Here is a 20950-nt window from a genome sequence, read left to right on the forward strand (position 1 = left end):
TGATTTAGAGTTGTGAGGAACAGTGAGATATTATGGTACACGGAATAATGTCTCCCTCCCCCAAAGATGCCAATGTCCTAATTCCTAAAACCTGTGAATACGTTAGGTTACAGGGTAAAAGAGAAATCAGGCTGCAGATGGAATTCAGGGTGCCAACCAGCTGACCCTAAAATGGGGAGAGGATCCTGGCTTACTCAGGTGGATCCAACGTAATCACAAGCATCCTCATAAGTGGAAGAGGGAGGCAGAAGAGAGAACTAGAGGGATGGAAATGTGAGAAGTCAGCTCGTTTCTGGCTTTGAAGATGATGAATAGAACCATGAGCCAAGGATGCACGCAGCCTGTAGAAGCTGGAAAAGGTAAGGGAACAGATTTTTCCTTAGAGCCTCCAGAAAGAGTACAGCCCTGTAGATCCATTTTAGATTTCTGATCTCTAGGACTGTAAGAGAATATATATGGGGTTGGTTTAAGCCAGTAAGTACCTGGTAATTTGTTACAGCAGCAATTAGAAACAATAATATATAAAAGTATTTTGAAATTGGTAGGAAATCATATAAATGCAAATGTTCTAATGTGATATCTCAGCTTGGTCTCTCTAGCAGCCTTGATGGCAGACAACATGGTCACCAGGTCTATGGAGTTATATCATATTTCCTTGTGAAAGGCAAATGCCTTGCCTTTTCTGTTTTGATGCCTGACCATTTTTGCTTTTAGCTTTCATTACCATTTGTGGAGAGATGATTACCACGTAACTATCAAACGAACTGCCTTTCTACCTCCCTAGTTTCTCTTCAACTACTCCTTATTCTGATGCTCCCAAAAGAATGTTAAGAGAACTTTCCAGAGTCACAATATTATAGCAAAATTATGTACAGGTAATTCCTAATTTGTTAATAATGAGTTATTCTCTAAAAACTATAAGGCAATATGTGAAATATATACCTAACTACACACGTGTACGCATACATATGTATATATATCAACACATATCAAGTTTTATAGTTTTTCCATCAGTTTGAATAAGAATGTTATTGAATTCTCTTCCATAGGTTATCTTTAACTTACGAAGCAGAATTAAAATTTCAAAGTTAGACCGTTCTTATTAATCCCAAATTTATAGAATAATACAGTAATAAAAATTCGATTATTTAGGGATTGAAAACACACAAACCCATGTTTTTAAGTCTCTAAAAATTAACAAAGTTAAACCCATGTATAGTAAGAAATAAACAAATATTTTATAATGGTTCTTAGGTCAGTCCCAAAATAACTCCATCTTTCTTGCTCTTTTATCATTAACTTACACACAACAGGCCTATTTCTTTTTTTTTTTTCCCCAAATTATTATACCTTCATATTTCCTACTGTTATTCCCCTTCTATTTTAGGGCATGGTATTTGTGTGCCCACTGGTAATACCTTCGTATTACCAGAGCTTCTCATATAAACTTCATTTTCAATTTATATTTAACTTTTCTCCAACAAAATCACCCAGATTTAGAGGGAAGATGAGAGAATACCACGAATACATACACAAAGACACACACAGTTATTGCATATCCTGGGTTTATAATGCTTTATAGGTGAGATATGTGCGAAGTTGAGAAACTCCACCCTGTATTTCAATTGTCGTTAATTAGATTCAGAAAAAAAGATCTCCTTTAGTAACAGTATGACAAACATTCCAAATAAGAAGGACTGTATTGGCTAGTACAGCTGACCCTTGAACAACATGGGTTTGAACTGTGCAGGTCCAGTTATACATAAATTCTTTTCCAATAAATATAGTACAGTCCTATAAATGTATTTTCTCTTCCTTATGATTTTTCTTAACCTCTTTTCTCTAGCTTATTATTTATGTACTTAAGAGCGGGAGAGAGAGAATCCTAAGCAGGCTCCACAACCCTGAGATCAAAATCAAGAGTCCGATGCCGAGCCAACTGATATGGGTAAGGCTTCTGGTCAACAGCAGGCAAATAATAGCTAAGTTTCGGGGGAGTTAAAAATTATACTCAGACTTTCCACTGTGGGGGAATCCCTGTGTTATTCAAGGGTCAACTGTAGAGTCTGATTTAAGAAGAAAAAAGACTGCAACTGTCAGTAGTGACAAGGTATCTGTATATTTAAATCAATTAAAAAGTGACAAAACAGCTAAAAAGGTTTGGGGTGAAAAAGAATTATGTTCTCAGTCTAGCTATAAATTCACAAGCTAAAAAACAGCCCTTCCCCCTTCTTATACTGGAACTTAGACAAAATGAAAAAGATTGGAAATCATTTGGAAATCATATACTTATTTAAATGTCAACTGACAGTGATCTTTTTTGAAACTCCACTTTGGATTTGTATTCAAAATTAGTTTATGAAGTTAATACAGTTAGTCTTTTTATTTATATAACATTTTTAACCAATAACATTATCCCAGCTATTTCTAAAATAATGATTTTCTAGTCTTGTATATCACAGATACATTAAGCTAGAATTAATCACTCATAAAACTATACTTACATATTCCTTCACGTTTTTTGTTTTCACAGCTTTGTATGAATAATATGCAGGATAAAGCATTCCAAACACCAACCTAAAAGTAAAAAGTATGAGAAGACTAATCAAATACAACAATGCTTTTAACCGCTTATAAAATTTTCACCTAAAAGTAGAAACTACATGGGAAACATATAACAGTGTAAATTTGTATGAATGCAAATTTGTGCACAGACTAAATCCACTCAGAAAGCAAAGTAAAAAAAAAATATTTTTTTAATAAAGAGGATTTCAATATTCTAGGTACAGTATCTTGGGAAAAATTTGTATTTTAAAAATCATTAAAAAAAAATCTTTCTCACTGTACACCTGAAACTAATAACATTGTTAATTATACTTGAATTTAAAAGTAAAACCTCTGTCATCACAAAAAAATAGTCTACGGTTCCTTGAACATTTGGAAATTGTAGAAAATCACCAAAAACAAAAAATTGTCCCAGCCCTACCAGAAAGAACTGCAGGCAACATCTTATTGTATGTAAATCTTACTTTTTATCCACATGTAATAGTCCCAAAACCTAAATATAACACGTGTGTACAAACACACACACACACAACTTGTAATACAAAAGTGGTCCTTTACTCTATTTTGAGAAGTACTGGCTTCTAATTATAACGATGGTGCTGTCAATACTTGATATATTACAACATGCATTAAAATAGCTTTCTTTAAACATTTATAAAATGCCTAAATCATTAACAGGATTTAATTTAATGCCATCTGTTAAGATTATTTCGCCAAATGGCAGATCCAACAGATATGCACAATCACACATACAATGAAAGGACAGACCCAGAAATGGAACAACACCGTATATACAATTGATTTTTTTAAGGTAATACATCATGGAGTTTTTTGCCCTCAAATATTCTACAGTATGTATTTTTTAAAAGATTTTATTTGTTTATTTGACAGAGAGCGGGAGAGCACAAGCAGTAGAGGGAGAGGGAGAAGCAGGCTCTCCACCCAGGAGGGAGCCTGATGTGGGGCTCATTCCCAGGACCCTGGGATCATGACCTGAGCCAAAGGCAGACGCTTAACCAGGTGAGCCACCCAGGTGCCCCTCACAGAAGTTTTTTTTTTTTAAAGATTTTATTTATTTGACAGAGATAGAGACAGCCAGCGAGAGAGGGAACACAAGCAGGGGGAGTGGGAGAGGAAGAAGCAGGCTCATAGCGGAGGAGCCTGATGTGGAGCTCGATCCCATAATGCTAGGATCACGCCCTGAGCCGAAGGCAGATGCTTAACCGCTGTGCCACCCAGGCGCCCCCCTAAAAAAAGTTTTAATATACGTTCCTGAATACCAATAAACATGATTTTCTTTTCAAGTGTTTACTGGCTTTTTGATGCATATGGTGTATGATACCCTCTGTCTACTTTTCTGATTTATTTAAAAAAAATCTTTTGGAATAGTTTTAATTTTACAGAAAAGTTGGGAATACACTATAGTTACCATAAACCCTACATGTTGCCCCTTATCTACATCTTGCATTAGTATGGTACATTGGTTGCAATTCACAAACCAATATTGATATATTATTAACTAAAGCCCATATGCTATTCAGACTTCCTTAGTTTTTACCTACCACCTTTTTTCTGACCCCAGATCCCATGCAGGATAGCATATTATATTTACCTATCCTGTCTCCTTAAGTCCTTTTGGTTTAAAAAAAAAAAAATTCAGGGGCACCTGGGTGGCTCAGTCATGAAGCGTCTGCTTTTGGCTCAGGGCGTGATCCCAGGGTCCTGGGATCAAGCCCTGCATCGGGCTCCCTGCTCCGCTGGGAGCCTGCTTCTTCCTCTCCCACTCCCTCTGCTTGTGTTCCCTCTCTTGCTGGCTGTCTCTCTGTCAAATAAATAAATAAAATCTTAAAAAGAAAAATTCTCAGACTTCCCTTGGGAAATGATTTTGACAGTTTTGAGTATTGGTGAAGAATATCAGAGGAGATCCCTTTACTGGAATTTGTCTTATGTTTTTCTCATGATTAAACTGAGGTATGGATTTTTGGGAGGAGGACCTCAGGAGGTATTATACCCAGGACACACTATCAACATGATTTATCACTGTTGATGTTAACCTTGACCAGCAGGCTGAGGTCGTGTTTGTCGGACTCCCTACCCCCCTGTCCGAGCTGTATTCTTGGGAAGGAAGCTGCTATGCACAGGCCATACCTGACCAGGGAATTATGTTCCACCTTCTTGAGTGGAGTATCTACAGGAATTACCTGAAATTTTTCTGCATGGGAGATTTATGTATTCTCCATTTATTTATTCAGTGATGTATTTGTATCAATGTGGACCCCTATGCTTATTTTACACTTCGGGTTTTAATACAGTGGTACTTCACTTTGCTGCTCAAGGCTTTGAACGCTGAGATCTTTCAGCTTGCTCCTGTGTCCCTCTGTCAGACCTGTAATTGTGAGTTTTGTTTTGTTTTTTGAACAATGTGCTACTTTCTGGCACTACACGATGCCCCAGACTCATCCAGTGTATATCCTGCCTCATTCCCACAATCAGTCATTTCTCCAAGGAGTCTTGGTTTCTTTCACTGGAGGGTGGTATTTAAAACCAAGTTCTGGGTGCTATATATGCTCACTGTTACTGGAGTGTTGTAGATTCTAGGTCCTTCTTTGTCTATTTTGCATATTAAGCAATATTTGTCTAGGTTCTTGTTATCTTTTGATATTGTTTATAGGTTGTTTTGACATTGTTTGATATGGTTTTGGTATTATTTACATATTGGTAAAAATATGTGTTGGACTACGTTTGTTGGGCTGTCATTAAATAAATACCATGGAGGGGTGCCTGGGTGGCCAGGGTCCTGGGATCGAGCCCGCATTAGGCTCCCTGCTCAGCAGGGAGCCTGCTTCTTCCTCTCCCTCTGCTGCTCCCCCTGCTTGTGCTCTGTCAAGTAAATAAATAAAATCTTAAAAAAAAAAAATACCACAGACTGGATGGCTTAAGCAATAGATATTTATTTCGTCATAGTTCTGGAGGCTAGAAGACCAACAGCAAGGTGTTGGTGGGTTTGGTTTCTTTTGAGGCCCTTCTCCTTGGATTGCAGTAGTCACTTTCTCACTGTGTCCTCACATGGTCATCCCTTGGTCTGTGTAACCACTTCTTATAAGAACATCAGTCACATTGGATTAACAAACCTCAAAGACCTCATTTTAACTTAATCACTTTCTTTAATCTTTTATCTCCAAATATAGTCACATTCTGAGGTACTGGGGGTTAGGATTTCATATGAATTTGGGGGACACAATTCAGCCCAGAACACCTACATTTATGAAGTTTTATATTATAGGTGTTTGCATTTATATTAAATAAGCTTTTCTTACATTGAGAATGAGTATCTACATTTATATATTTTTAGTTCATTTATAGCTTATTTTTTGGTGGGGGAGGGAGAGTAAATACCTGTTGACTTTGTTATCACTCACAAAGACGAACCCTGAGTTTGGGGCTGTTGTCACCAGCTCAAAGGAATATCAAGTCTTCTGCTGGGGATTTAACTTCACCGACTGGAAGCCACATCATTAACAGTCTCTGCCTTACCTAACAACATTACCTGTGAAGGCTACTTCAGCCAATCCACAGACTCTGGATATGGGATTTTTAGCCTAGCCACAGAACCTAGGGCTTTACGATTTAACACAGGGCAACTCTTAAAACGCACAGGGGTTATCCAGCCTAGCGAGTTCTGAGAAAGCAACTAACCTTAAGAACGGAGGTGTCAACCAAAACCCAATTTCCAGGTCTGCTGTGTTCATCCCCATTGCTGGCACGAATCCTGTAGTTAGCTATCATCGTTCTAGTTTGCATATTCAAGTTAATTTCAGTCCACTCTGTAGTTCCCTCTAGAATTTGGATACAATTGATTATCTTCCACAGTCCATGTCCTCTTGTACCACTGGATTTAAACTCAACATGAGACTCTTCATTTCTGTCACTGTAGGGAACTTTTGACTCCTCCTGCCTCTGCTTGTAATAGCCATCCAATCTCTAACCCAGTCCTGTTGGTTTTTCCTTGGTGAGAGTCCAAGAATCTATCTTCCTATTTTATTTTCAAACCCATGGCCAATGATACACTTAGGCTCATGCCATCTCTGACTTAGCTGTATAATTTCCCAACACAAGCCTCTGGCTCCAACATCAAATCCATCTTCATAATACACCTGCTGCACTGCCTTTGCCGAAAGACTTCAGTAGTTGGCCTCCTTACCGCCTTGTGGACCAGCCCCTGTGGTGGCTCATCAGAACATGATTTGAAAACCTCTTCCTTATATAAGCCATCTGTTCCAACATGGTTTCCTCAATATGCCTCTTTTTTTTTTCCTTGCTCAATTCATGCCTCTTTTTCTCCAAGATCTACCACTCCCCCATAGACTTCTAAATTGTTTTGAATTTTAGAATTTGTCAGGATTAATCATTTTGCCTTTAGTATATTCTAGATTATATATTTTTAATGTAACTGACTTCCAAAACATAATTTTCTCACGTATAGTAAGGATTTGGTACTAGCTGATACTATGCTTACAGGTGCTTTGCTTTATTTTTTAACCTCTGTATTGAATGGAATCAGTCAAATGAATATACACAATATCCTCTAACACCTAAATCTAATAAGAGTAGAAAACAATAATGCATTTCATCTGGAACGTGGGAAAGATTAAATGTCTTAGTAAACAGTGAGACAATTTTTAAGGACCACCACTATTATAATTTATTACTGCTCTAATGTGAATATTATTGAGTAATTTATTACTAACATCTGTAATATTTTCTAGGTGTTTTTTTTTTCTGGTTTATTTTCTTTAATATCGGGTCTTACTCTGGATGTTTGCAACCTGGGAGGTCGGGCATAAAGCCAAAGCGTGAGCACAGTGTATAAAATCAAGTAGTTTATTTTAAAAGGCCACCTACAAGATAAACTCATGGTTTATAAAGAAAGTGTTTGTTACAAATAAAATTCACCTATAAATTTGAATACTGTTTCAGTTACAGAGGCAGGAAGAAATAGTTACTCATTTCCTCTTAATCCTTTTTCTGCCTAAAGAGGGAAAACTTTGCCAAAATACTCACGATACCTTTCCCTCCCAATAAGGTAAAGTTTCCTATATGTACACTGGCTTTACTGAAAAATTTGTACTACTTTAAAAAGAAATTTTGTGCAAATGTATAGTACAGACAGCCCTGTATCATATTTCATATATGAGAAATACTTGAAATGGCTATTTTCTGGACAGATGTTCAGACATAAATCCATCCTTCACCGAAACTGTCTTAGAGAAGGATAGTATTGTTCAAAGATGAGTCTCAGAAGCAACCAGTAAGAGTGCTCTTAGTACTGAAGTTAAGAGTTATCAGTAGTTCATTAAAAATTGATTAAAGCTTTTCCTAATTAAGATTCTAAACACAGCTTACTCTAGAATTTTTAGAAGATGTAAAAGAGTAAAAAAAGATGACAAAATCACTAGTAATTCCATTACTGAATGAACCATCTTTTTTGTTAAATGCTATTCCATACACTTATATATACTATATACTGTAATATTTTATCAAATGTTCTGAAGTCTGACCTGCCATTCTCTTAAATGCTTTAAAAACCTTAAAGCACCAATAAAAGTTTAATAACAAAACTGACCAAGGGTTAATTTACATCTAAACAAGTTACAAAACACTAATTCTAAGGATTTAAACTTTTATTATTGTCATTCTTTAAAAAATGATTATGAAATACGAAAGTCTACAGTATAGTAACAGAAGAGTATTAATATAATCCCCCTATACCTATCACCCAGTTTTAAGAATTACTAACATTGATCCTTAATATTTTGGTATTATCTTTCTCAGTTTTTTCTATAATATCTTTAAAAAACGCTATTTTAAAACATAATTAACATATTTAAAGATAATATTTTAGGAACAATATTTTGTAACAGAATTAAAATATAACTAAAACATAATTAACTGACATCTTAGAGCATATAGATTTTTATCCTGCCCTTTCACTAAATGGGATATTACGAGCATTTTCTTACATCTTTACATATCCTTAAAGAATGTCATTTAAAAACTACAGGGTATACAATATTCCCTTATATGGATGAAAACCATTCAAATCCTTTCCTGTGTTTACTATTTTAATGAATGCCATGATTACTAATAAGAGCAATTTTTGACATTTATATGAGGCAGGATATTAAGCACTTTCCATATATTGCTGCTCTTAATTCTCACAATAGTACCCAGAGATAGGTACTATTTTCCTATTTTACAGATGTGAAGACTGAGGCTGACAGAAGTTAAACTACTGTCATACACCTTGTAAGTTTATTGTCTGGATTCAAAGCATGCACTCTCATTCCAAAATCCACATTTAGGGGCACCTGAGTGGCTCAGTCATTAAGTGTCTGCCTTCGGCTCAGTTCATGATTCCAGGGCGCTGGGATAGGGCGCTGGGATAGGGCCCCGCCATCAGGCTCCCTCCTCAGCAGGAAGCCCCTGCTTCTCCCTCTCCCATTCTGCCTGCTTGTGTTCCCTCTCTTGCTGTCTCTCTCTCTTTGTTGGATAAATTAAAAAAAAGTTCAAAAAAAATGTTATCAGGATATTAACTGAAGAAAAACACAACAAAATCCACATTTAAAAACCAGTGTTTATTTCCTAATAACATCCTACAAATGGAATAACTAGGTCAAAGGGTTTGAAATTTCAAGGGTTTTGTTATATGTTACCAAACTGTTCTTTAGAAGAGTAGCATCAATTTATATTCTTACAGGGAAATACCCATTTAAGGACTATTTTTAATAGGATTAGAAACACCAAATAGATAGTAGCCATTTTTTTCAACAGATGAACTGTGTTTCTAAGATATGGATTAGAATGATCGTGTAGTGTATCATTACTAAAAAAAAAAAAAACAAAAAAAACCCCCAAAACATTATAGCTAATGATATTAACATTTCTGAACTATTTTAATTCCCTTAAGACTGTCTTTAGATAATAAATTCCCTCTTTAATAATGTAAGAGAACTTAAATTGTAGTTTGTTAAAAGTAAATGCAAGAAATAGCTCATTGCCAATAATCTAAACTATATGATACTGATGCATAATAAGACAATGCTCCTATAGGAATTACTTGGCAATTTTTCTTTATTCCACTGCTTTTAGAATCATACTCCCAAACAAACAAAAATGAGTAATGATAGTGTTCTATTAGACTAAAGAACTGAAAACAACTCAATGAGCCTAGGGATGAACTAAAATGGGATACAATATTAAAATAACAAAATATAGAATAAAAAAATCAGAATGATGAAAGACAGAGGGGCCAGGCTGTTGGAATGAGTCCATCATAATAATTAACACAGATACCGTATACACTCTCAAAGGCAAAACAAAATACAGCACTCCAGGCCCTCATCAAAGGCTACGGGGGTGAATGGCTGGCTCAGTCGGGACAGCGGGGCACTCGATCTCAGGCTCGGAAGTTCAAGCTCTGCGCTGGATGTAGAGATTACGTAAAAACACAATTGAAAAAAAAAAAAAGGACCATAAACCCCATTTGTCTGTAATCCACTTTACGCTACAGACTGATGGTCTGAGACCTGTGAAATGTACATAAAATAGCCTGGTATGAGGACAGCAAACATGCAGAAGTGTCTCCGCTGTTCTCCATTCCTGTGACCCAGACAGATGCTTAGTCACTCACTGCGCACCCTTCCTCCGACCCAGGCCTCAGAATCCTCTTCAACACAGCACCATAAACTCACTCACACCAACAAAGGACAGGAGCTGTGTAGACTTATTTGCCATCGTTTGTCATCCTTGTTCTAAATCTTTATTTCTTTAGATGGTGTCATGCCCAATTTGAATCAAGCTTGACCACCTGCCTGTATTTTAGGAACAATAGGAGGGTAACAGTTTGGACTGTTCTACCTATTTCCTTTAGGGGAAAAGTCACTTCAACTGAGATGCTTGTTAATATCACATTCTTATTTTTTCTTTAAGACCAGGAAACAGCCATATGAAATCCACAGCTATAAATACTAGAGGAACAGCGTTCAGGACATTGTCTATTTTCATGTATGAGATTTACTTTGGAATTCAGTACGATGCAATGTTCAGCATTCTTTGAGAAAATGATGACTTTCCTTCTATCTGATAAAAATATTATTCCCTCTCTCTCCCCACCCCTCACTGATTGCCAGGAAGCTCAGAAGCAAAATCCGCTGTTCAACTTTATCAATTATGGTGAACTTTAAGACTGGCATATTTGTACTGACAAATTCTGATTTTCTACTTTGATTGCATTTTTTTTTCTAGCAGTAACTCTTATTTTTCTTTACATTTTAACATATCCATTTGGCAGAAGATTTCTCAAATCATTTCAAAGAATGGAACAGCACATAAATTAAGAGTTAGAATATAGTAATCACTGCACTTAAGCACAAAAGCAGCTCTAAGGTGCCAGAGAACCAAGAAAAACATTTTCTACTTTAGGTAGCTAGTAACTGAGAACCACTGGTGGTTCCTCAACTTAGACACATCAAAATCACCTCGAGAGCTACTACTTGAACACAGTTTTCTGTTGTTGCTCATAAAACTTAGCCTAGGTAACTAATTTAAAGAACATAAGAATGCAAATGCAAAGTAAAAGTCTTCTTTCATTTTGAAACACTCTAGTTCCCCAAAGATAAGCATGCAAATAGTTTCTTGGGTATTCTATGGTAAAATAATTTAAATATATAAAACATTAAAGGTCAACAGTAAATACTCAAACTCCTCATTTTCTAGTTATCTTACTACATTTTACATGGTCTTGAAGTTACTTACACCACTTCTGTGTATGGTGGAAATTGCTCTTTGAGGCGGGTCTCTCTTCCCAGCTCCACATTCAGTGACCTCACATTGGTAGCTTGAAATAGGACATTATTGTACGGAGAATTTACATCAGGGAAATTAGCAAATGATAGGAATCAGTCTTCTTTCCCCCAGTAGTTAAGCATTAGCAGCACACCAGTGCATATGCATTTTAGCCAAGGGAAAATATAGTATCTATCAGAAAAACCCTGAAACACTGTGTATTAGGGAATTCACCGAATTTACTGAAATAAAGAAAAGGCAAGTTATTATGGCAACCAAATTTATAAAGGGCTTCATGGGAGAAAGAGGAAAAGGGCAAATGTTTTCTGTCCTTTATCACAACTCACTTGAATTCTGTTTGAATACTGGGTCTCTAATATTAACAAAGACTCTCGTGAATTTTCAAAATAGGATCAGACTCTTAAATGATAAGGTATCCTAGAAACAGTCTATCTCATAACAATAGTTTCCTGACTTTTTCCAAAGCAGCGTTTTTCTTCCAGAGGAAATCCTGCTTAGGAACTTCAAATAAAATAGATGTGAATAAAAGACAAATATAATTAAGTTGTCCTTAGAGAACTTAATTTCATTGATCGTAGAATCCTCTGAGGAATCCTCAAGCCCTTCTGAACTATTTGGGTTTTTTTTGAGAGAGAGAGAGAGAAAGAGAGAGAGAAAGAGACTGAGAGAGCATGTGCATGGTGGGAGTGAGGGGAAGAGGGTGTGCAGAGGGAGAGGGAGAGGGAGGGAGAGAATCTTAAGCAGGCTCCACACTCAGCCCAGAGCCCCACGGGGGCTCAACCCTGGACCCCAAGATCATGACCTGAGCCAAAAACCAAGAGTTGGATACTTAACCGACTGAGCCAGCCAGGCACCCTCCCACCCCCACCTTCTGAAAAATTTGAAAAGCATCCTCTACAAATGGTTTGGCTCCCAAATGTGTCTATGTATAAGAACCAACTGGAAATGAGAATCTTTGGAAGTGGGGTCCAAGAATTTGAATTTCTGAGTTCTGCATCTTCAGCAAACCTAAGATGTGACAATATTCTTAGTTTGGTTTTGGATTAAAACTGATTATGATTAAGCAATGTGCTGTCAGTATCGTAAGCTGGTTTTGATCTAACTGAATTTTTTAAAGTAATGTGAAAACAACTATAGATTATTTTGACTTCTGCCAAACTCTATTACTCAGACACTAAAATATAAGAGATTATAAGGAAAAGGTGGAAGAGTTACAATACACTAGAATTTAATATCTAATAAATATTAAATAAAATCAATATTTAAATTTAATCTTAGAAAATAATGACTTATGCCTGTTTAAGGCCAAATGATTACAACTAGTGCAAGGCCCAATAATAACACACTGTACCTGTGTATATTATTCCTACATGAGTCATTACGCCACTGTTTAAGCAGCCATGGTGGAGCAGAAGTTTGTGCATGACCACTGCCAAAATAATACATAACTTCCGTCCTCGACAAATTTGGAGAAAGATCTGCTGCTAAGAATCTCTGCTAGTAGAAAATTCGCATTCCATAAAGCAACAGTGAAGTGGCCATCAGGTAACAACAGTCTTGAAGAAAATTATGAAAATTACATACAGAAAGAAAAAGTCAAACCCATGAGAATACCCCAAATCCTGAATTCTATAACCAATGATACAAGTTTAAAACTGCCAAAGAGAGCTGAAGACAGTAGAAATTCCTTTGAAAGACCTTATGCATGTTTTAATTATAGTCATCAAGCACTAGGAAGCTTGGAATTTTCATGCTGTCAGAGCTGAACTTCTAATTTTACTGCAGAGCTTCTCATTTCTACTCTAAAAGGAGAGCTAGAGATAACACTAGGGGAGAGAAATCGGTCCATAGCAAATCAGACTCGTACTTCATCCTCTCACTCTCTCCCCAGCCACCCCCACCCCTTCCCACCACTAGGGCCTACTATGTGCTAGACCCAAACCAAAGAAAAACGTTTAAAAAGTATGCTGAACTCAACAGAGCACATTACAGAACCAAGGGCTGGAAACCCGGGAAGCCCTCAAGTAACCTTGCATCCTGTGGGCAGAGTTCCACAGAATGTGGGGAGCATCATGTGGTAGCTATGTGAACCGATCTCCAGCATTCCCCAGTTGACCAGGTGTAATTTTTCTGAGTGTCACTACAAATCAACTCCTAGATGATAAACACGAGGCTCAGAGACATTAAGGAACTTCTGAATTAAGCATCCAGCAAGTGTCAAAGCCAAAATATAACAAACACAATTTTTTTTTAAGATTTTATTTATTTATTTGACAGAGAGAGACAACCAGCGAGAGAGGGAACACAAGCAGGGGGAGTGGGAGAGGAAGAAGCAGGCTCCTAGCGGAGGAGCCTGATGCGGGGCTCCATCCCAGAACACCGGGATCACGCCCTGAGTCGAAGGCAGACGCTTAACGACTGCACCACTCAGGTGCCCCCAAACACAAAACTTCTAATTTTAACAGTTGTACTCTTCCCTCTAGAGCAAAAAGCACTTTGTACTTCATGTAACGTATGACCCATCGCAAGTGGATCCCTAGTATTAGCTGAAGTCAATATTCAGAAGTTACCTAAGTCACTGTGACCTGCCAATATGCTTCTGTCGTGGGTAAAAAGATGTCCAAGACCCAGTTTTTGACTGTGTACCAAGTCTGCATGAAGGAATGCCTGTATCTTTAGTCAACATTTACACGCTCTCCAATTCCTGTGAAGTTGGTTAGGTGCCTACACTAGATGGGGTTAAGAAATACTCCCCACCGGGGCGCCTGAGTGGCTCAGTCGTTGAGTGTCTGCCTTCGGCTCAGGGCGTGATCCCGGCGTTATGGGATCGAGCCCCACATCAGGCTCCTCCGCTATGAGCCTGCTTCTTCCTCTCCCACTCCCCCTGCTTGTGTTCCCTCTCTCGCTGGCTGTCTCTATCTCTGTCAAATAAATAAATAAAATCTTTAAAAAAAAAAAAAAAAAAAGAAATACTCCCCACCATCCGACCAACCCCAGGCTCCTGAGTTAACTCTGAACTCAGAGGAACTAACTGCTCTCTTCATTTAGCCCGTTCAGCACAGGATATGTTGAAACCCAAACTTAGCATTAGCACCATGGACATTAAAGATAACAAGAGTTCAGCTGTAATCTGAGGTTTAAAAAAAGCTTCTGGTGAAGAAAAATAACACACAAACCACTTTTGAAAATGTTGGGAAAATCTTCTTTTAAAATACATGCTTCTACACAAACAAGTGAGTAAAGGAAAGCCATAAATCTGGATTGTCTTGTTCTGTGCAGTTCACCGGGTACCACATGACTATGAAGTGAACTTCCCTGAATTGAACTCAGATCTAAAAGTGCTGCCAAGTCCTCCCATTGGACACATCTGCGTAGCTCGGGTTGCAGGGCAGTCAACCACAGTCAGCTCACAGATGCACGTGTCAACTCTCCCAGGCCCCACCCACCCTAACGGGAATTTAATATCCTGCTTTAAAATAATCTTAATTCCTCTCCAGTGCACAAGACCAGGTACCACTGATGGCATACTGTGAGCTAGGCACTGCGTCTTCGAGCACTAAGGATACGTCTGTGAACTCTCCGTTGCTTTTTAATTAAAACTGAATTTGCAATTATTTGGAAATCAAAACATCCCACTTTCCTTAAACCACTTCATTTCACTCGTTCAAATCTTTCTAGTACCTCCAGTATCTCCAACTCAGTGATTTTTTTCCCCTTCATGCCTTACCCTAGAGCTAGGACAATCCCCCTCTGTTCGCGGGCACCCTACATGGTATGACCTCTCATTAATGAGGTTGAAAGGTTTGGTCTCCTTATTTTGTACAGCATACAAATAGCAGAACTTTAATGTTCTGGTTATTTTTGTAAATTAAACGTAAAAGAATTAAAACTGTTCTTTATGTTCTCTTCTCTTGGGTGGTCAACTGATTAGAGAATGTCTAAGCTCCTTTTTTATATAAGAAAATTAGAGGGGGAACTTTCTACTATCTCGGGCAACTCACCAACAGAAAAAAGAAAGCAAACTTGTGCCACAAGAACTACACCACCACCTAAATTAATCCTGACATCAGTAATTACAGCACAAACCCAGCATGCTGTTTGGCTGGTACTACCAAGCCCTCGGCCTCTTGTGAAACATCAGACATTGTTTCATGAAAAGCAGTTTTGGATGACTCTACTCCTGTTTTTGAGAAATGGTACAGTCTCCACCAATTGTGACTTTGCTGCTTTTCACTTTTTTCTTAAAGATTTTATTTATTTGACAGAGAGAGAGACAGCCAGGGAGAGAGGGAACACAAGCAGGGGGAGTGGGAGAGGGAGAGGCAGGCTTCCTGCTGAGCCACCCAGGCACCCCTGCTTTTCACTTCTTAAAAAATCATATACAAGTGATGAAACAAAGGGCAGCTGATCCAACCATTCTAAAGAAAGGGGTGTTAAAATTCCTCCTTATCAAGGGAATGTTATATGTTAAGGAGATTATAGAGAAATGACAAATGCAACATGTCATTTTTGACTGGCTCCTGCATTAAGAACGACAGTGCAGCTACATGAGGCATTATTAGGGCAACGTGAGCAATTTGAATACGAACTGTACTTTTGGTGTTAATACCTCATCAATGTTGTATTTTTTAGGTGATATTAGTCTTGTGGCTATATAAAAGAATGCCATTGCTTAGAGACCTGATTGTTAGGACCGAGTCTTCACAATGTGTTCAATTTTCCAAAACTTTTTAATTTTAATATAGATTTAGATTTACAGAAAATTGTGACAATAGTACAGACAGTTCCCACCTACCACGCAACGCGGTTTTCCCTATTAAAATCTTCCATTAGAATGGAACATTTGCACAATTGATGAACCATCAACAATACATTAGTATTAATTAAAGTCCATACTTCATTCAGATTTGCTTAGTTTCTACATCTATCTTGTCTAGGATACCATCTGGGAGCCCACCCTATCTACCACATTACATTTAATCATCATGTCTCTCCCTAGGCTCCTCAGAAAGTTTCTCAAGCCTTTCTTATTTTTGATGACTTGATAGATAGGAGTGCTGGTCAAGTATTTTTTAGAATGACACTCAATTGGGATTTCTCCTTCGTTTTTGTCAGGATTAGATTGGGGTTAAGGGTTTTTGGTGGGTTTATCACGAACATGACATCTTCATGACAAATCAAGAATATGTCCAACTAGCATGACTTCATCACTTATGATGTTAACCTTGATCACTTGATTGCAGCAGTATTTGTCAGGAAAGTTACTAAACACCCCCCTGAAACCCTGCCCCACTTCCTATACCATACTTTTTGGAAGAAAATCACTATATACAACCTATGCTTATGGAGTGGCAAGTTACGTTCCAACACCTTGGGGGCAGAGTATTTACGTACATTATTTAGAATTCTCCTGCATGGGACATTTTCCTATTTCCCCCATTCATTTATTCAATCATTATTTACATCAGTATGAACTCATATTTATTGTACACTTTGGGTTCTATTACAATAGTTCTTTATTTTGTTGCTCAAATTGTTCTAGATTTGGTCACTGGGATCTCTTTCAGTTGGCGCCTATGTTCCTTTGACATACACCATCATTGTTCTTGTATACTTTTTGTCCCATTCCTAGAATCAGCTGTTTTGCCAAGGAGCCCTGATTCCTTTTATTGGAAAATGTATGTGAAACTAAGATCTGGGTGGTGGGCATGCTACTACTAGAGTATTCTTTTTTTTTTTTTAAAGATTTTATTTATTTGAGAGAGAGAGGATGAGCACACAAATGGGAGGAGGGGCAGAGGCAGAGGGAGAAGCAGGCTCCTCGCTGAGCAGGGAGCCCACCGCAGGGCTCAATCCCGGGACCCCGAGATCGTGACCTGAGCCAAAAGCAGACGCTTAACCAACTGAACCACCCAGGCGCCCCCTTACTAGAGTATTATTGATTCTAGGCCTTCCTTTGTCTATTTTATATCTTAACCAATAGTTTTCTAGTATATTCTCTTTTGATTTTATGAATTTTGCTAATATGAACATGTTATTTGTGAACTTTTATATGAAATAAATTTGCATTTGTATTTTTAATCTTTTCTTATACTGACAGCAAGTAAATAGCTCTTTGTATTTTTAGTTCATTTACAGTTTATTTAATTTCTTGTGGTGGGGGAATGGGCAGTAAATCCTTGGTGACTTTGTTATCACTCACAAAGACGAACCCTGAGTTTGGGGCTGTTGTCACCAGCTCAAAGGAATATCAAGTCTTCTGCTGGGGATTTATCTTCACCGACTGGAAGCCACATCATTAACAGTCTCTGCCTTACCTAACAACATTACCTGTGAAGGCTACTTTAGCAGAAGCCAATCCACAGACTCTGGATATGGGATTTTTAGCCTAGCCACAGAACCTAGGGCTTTACGATTTAACACAGGGCAACTCCTAAAACGCACAGGGGTTATCCAGCCTAGCGAGTTCTGAGAAAGCAACTAACCTTAAGAATGGAGGTGTCAACCAAAACCCAATTTCCAGGTCTGTTGGCACATTCCCACTGCTGGCACAAGGTACAAATCCTGCAGTTAGCCATCATCGTTCTAGTTTGCATATTCAAGTTAATTTCAATCCACTTTGTATTTCCTTTTAGAATTTGGATACAATCAATCAATTATCTTCCATATGCCTTATAACCCAATACCAGTGCATTTAAATTTAACATGGAATTCTTAAAAAAAAAAAAAGCAACTTTTAAAATACTTATTTTATTCCATAAATTATAATTATGATGCTCTTTTGTAAAGCTGAAGACCTTAATAGACATTTTGCATTAAGTTGCCATGAAAAAGTTCCTTTATATTGTTAGTCTGGAGTGGTTCGGCTCCCTTGGTTTGTCCAGATTTGGTAGCAAGAGAGTATTTTTCTTTCTTTTTTCTTTTTTAATGCTTAATTCTTTTCCTTTTTAAAAAAAACCTGAGGTGTAATTTACCTAAAACATAATAGTTTCAGATATACAACATAACAATTTGATACTTCCATATATTGCAAAATGATCACAGGAAGTCTCATTAACAATACGTAGTTACAAAAATTTTTTCATGTGATGAAAACTTTTTATATCTATACTCAACAACTTTCAAATATGCAATACAGTATTATTAACTACAGTCAGCATGCTGTACATTATATCCTCATGACTATTTTATAACTGGAAAGCTGTACCTTTTGACCCCTTTTACCCACTTTTTTTTTTTAGATTTATTTATTTATTTTAGAGAGAGAGAGAGGGAGACAGAGAGAGAGAGAGAGAGCACGTGTGCGTGCACAAGAGCCCAAGCAGGAGGGACAGAGGGAGAGGGAGAGAGAATCTCAAGTGACTCTGCTCAGCACAGAGCCCAACACAAGGCTTCATCTCACGACCCTGAGATCATGACCTGGGCTGAAACCAAGAGTCGGATGCCTAACCAACTGAGCCACACAGGCACCCCCCCCCCCATCTCTCCCCATTCCTATCACGGATCTTTGACTCCTTCCCCTCCATCCAATCTGTAACCCAGTCCTGTTGTTTTTTCTTGGTGAGAGTCCAGGCACCCATCTTCATCATCTATTTTCAAACCAGTGATATCTTTAGGCTCATGCATCTCATCTGACTTACTGAATAATTTCCTAACACAAGCCTCTGGCTCCACTGTCAGATCCAGCTTCCTAATACACCTGCTGCATTGCCTTGCTTAAAGACTTCAATCACTGGCCTCCTTACCCCCTCACCCACTAGCCTCTGAAGGGGCTCATCAGAACATAATTTGAAAACCTCTGCCTTATATAAGCCACGTGTTCCAACATGGTTTCCTAAATAAGCCTCTTGTATTTCTACTTCAATATGGGGAGTGTGTGCTTCCAGTCTCCATGCCTCCCTCCCTCATCTTTCCTCTTCTCCACATGGTCCTCCCCGCACTTATCTGTCACCATCCATTCCAACAGGGAGAAACATTCAGTTAATTGTTTAATTCAGTAAACAGGCAGAATGGTTTCAAAATTGTTAACCTGTACTTATATGGGATACAACTTTACCAACCAGAGTACAATGCCATTGATAGTTCCTTTTACTTAGTTTTACAGCCTCCGATTATTTCCCAAGTTACTTAGAACAGCTTCTTTTTCCTCCACTCCCTTCAACAAAGTTGTTAAATCCCATCCCAATTCCTCAGTCTCCTAAAATGATATTTTAAAATTTGCATATATTAAGGTTTCTTTGTGCTGTAAAGTTGTATGAGTTTTAACAAATGTATAATGTCATATATGCAGCATTATAGTATCATATGCAAGTTTTACTGCCCTATTAAAGCCCTTCAGCATCATCTATTTAACACACCTCCAATGCCTGACAACCACTGCTGTTTAAAATCGCTATAGTTTTGCCTTTTCCAGAATGTCATATAAATGGAATCATACAGTATTTAGCCTTTTCAGACTTGCCTCTTTCACTTAGCAATATTCATTTAAGATTCATCCATGTCTTTGTGTGGCCTGATCAGCTCATTGCTTTTTATCCTTGTTGTGTTCTGTTGCATGGATATACCAGTGTGCTCATCCATTCACCTAGCAAAGGACATCTTCGTTGCTTCCAGCATTTGGTCTACTACGAGCATTCTTTTGTGAACATTTGCACATAGGTTTCTGTGTGGACGTAAGTTCTCAATTCAGTTGGAGAGATCTGTATGAGCATTATTGCTAGATTCTATGGTAAGATTTATGTTCAGCTTTTTCATAGCCAAACTGTCTTCCAAAGTGGCTGTACCATTTTGCATTCTCACCAGCAATGGATGGGAGTTTTTGTTTTGCTTGCCAGCAATTGGTGCTGTCAACTTTTATGATTTCAGATATTCTAATAGGTGTGTAGTGGTATCTCACTGTTTTAATTTCCATTTCCCTAATGACATATGGGATGTAGAGTGTCTTTTCACATGTGCATTTGCCATCTGTATATCTTCTTTTGGTGAGGTGTCTGTTCAGTTCTTTTGCCCATTTTTAATTTGGGTTATTTATTTCCTTGTAAAGTTTTAAGTGTTCCTCGCATACATTTTCTCTCAGTCTGTGGTTTGTCTTTTTATTCTTTTAACAGTGTCCTTAGCAGAGCAGGTTTTTAGCCCAATTTATTTTTTTCTTTCATGGACCATGCTTTTGGTGTTGTATCTAAAAATTCATCAAACCCAAGGGCATCTAGATTTTCTCTTATATTTTCTTTTGGAAGTTGTATAAAAGTTTTGCATTTTACTTTCAGGTCTGTGATCCATTTTTGAAGTCATTTTTATGGACGGCATAAGGTCTTTCTTTAGCTTCATCTTTTTTTTTTTTTGCACAAGGATATCTAATTGTTACAGCACCATTTGTTGAAGCAACTTTTAAAGGTTCAGTAAAACCAAGAGTAACTGAAACCTGTTGCTACTGCAGAATTACAGTTAGAGAAGGGGAGGGGGAAAGGGAGAGAAGAGGAAGAAAGAGAGAAAGCAACTATAACAAATTATTAACAATCAG

The 20950-nt window shown here is 37.7% G+C and overlaps 1 protein-coding gene across 2 annotated transcripts in view; it reads right to left on the minus strand.

The window, feature by feature from the left end:
- The window catches only part of REEP3 (receptor accessory protein 3), a 94303-nt gene that overhangs the window by 46753 nt on the left and 26600 nt on the right, over window positions 1–20950 (minus strand). Inside the window, exons 2-3 of one of the 2 annotated variants that reach the window (XM_045783481.2) lie at window positions 6262–6401; window positions 2505–2577 (exon numbers count right to left, since the gene is read on the minus strand). In XM_045783481.2, the coding sequence (XP_045639437.2) occupies window positions 2505–2577; window positions 6262–6320 (132 nt within the window). In that variant the 5' untranslated portion in view covers window positions 6321–6401. The remainder of the gene's footprint in view (window positions 1–2504; window positions 2578–6261; window positions 6402–20950) is intronic. The other variant, XM_045783482.2, reaches the window with a different exon arrangement.

The sequence above is a fragment of the Ursus americanus genome, chromosome 6, assembly GCF_024610735.1.
Source record: "Ursus americanus isolate L20-20 chromosome 6, mUrsAme1.1.p, whole genome shotgun sequence".
NCBI classification, from domain to species: Eukaryota; Metazoa; Chordata; class Mammalia; order Carnivora; family Ursidae; genus Ursus; species Ursus americanus.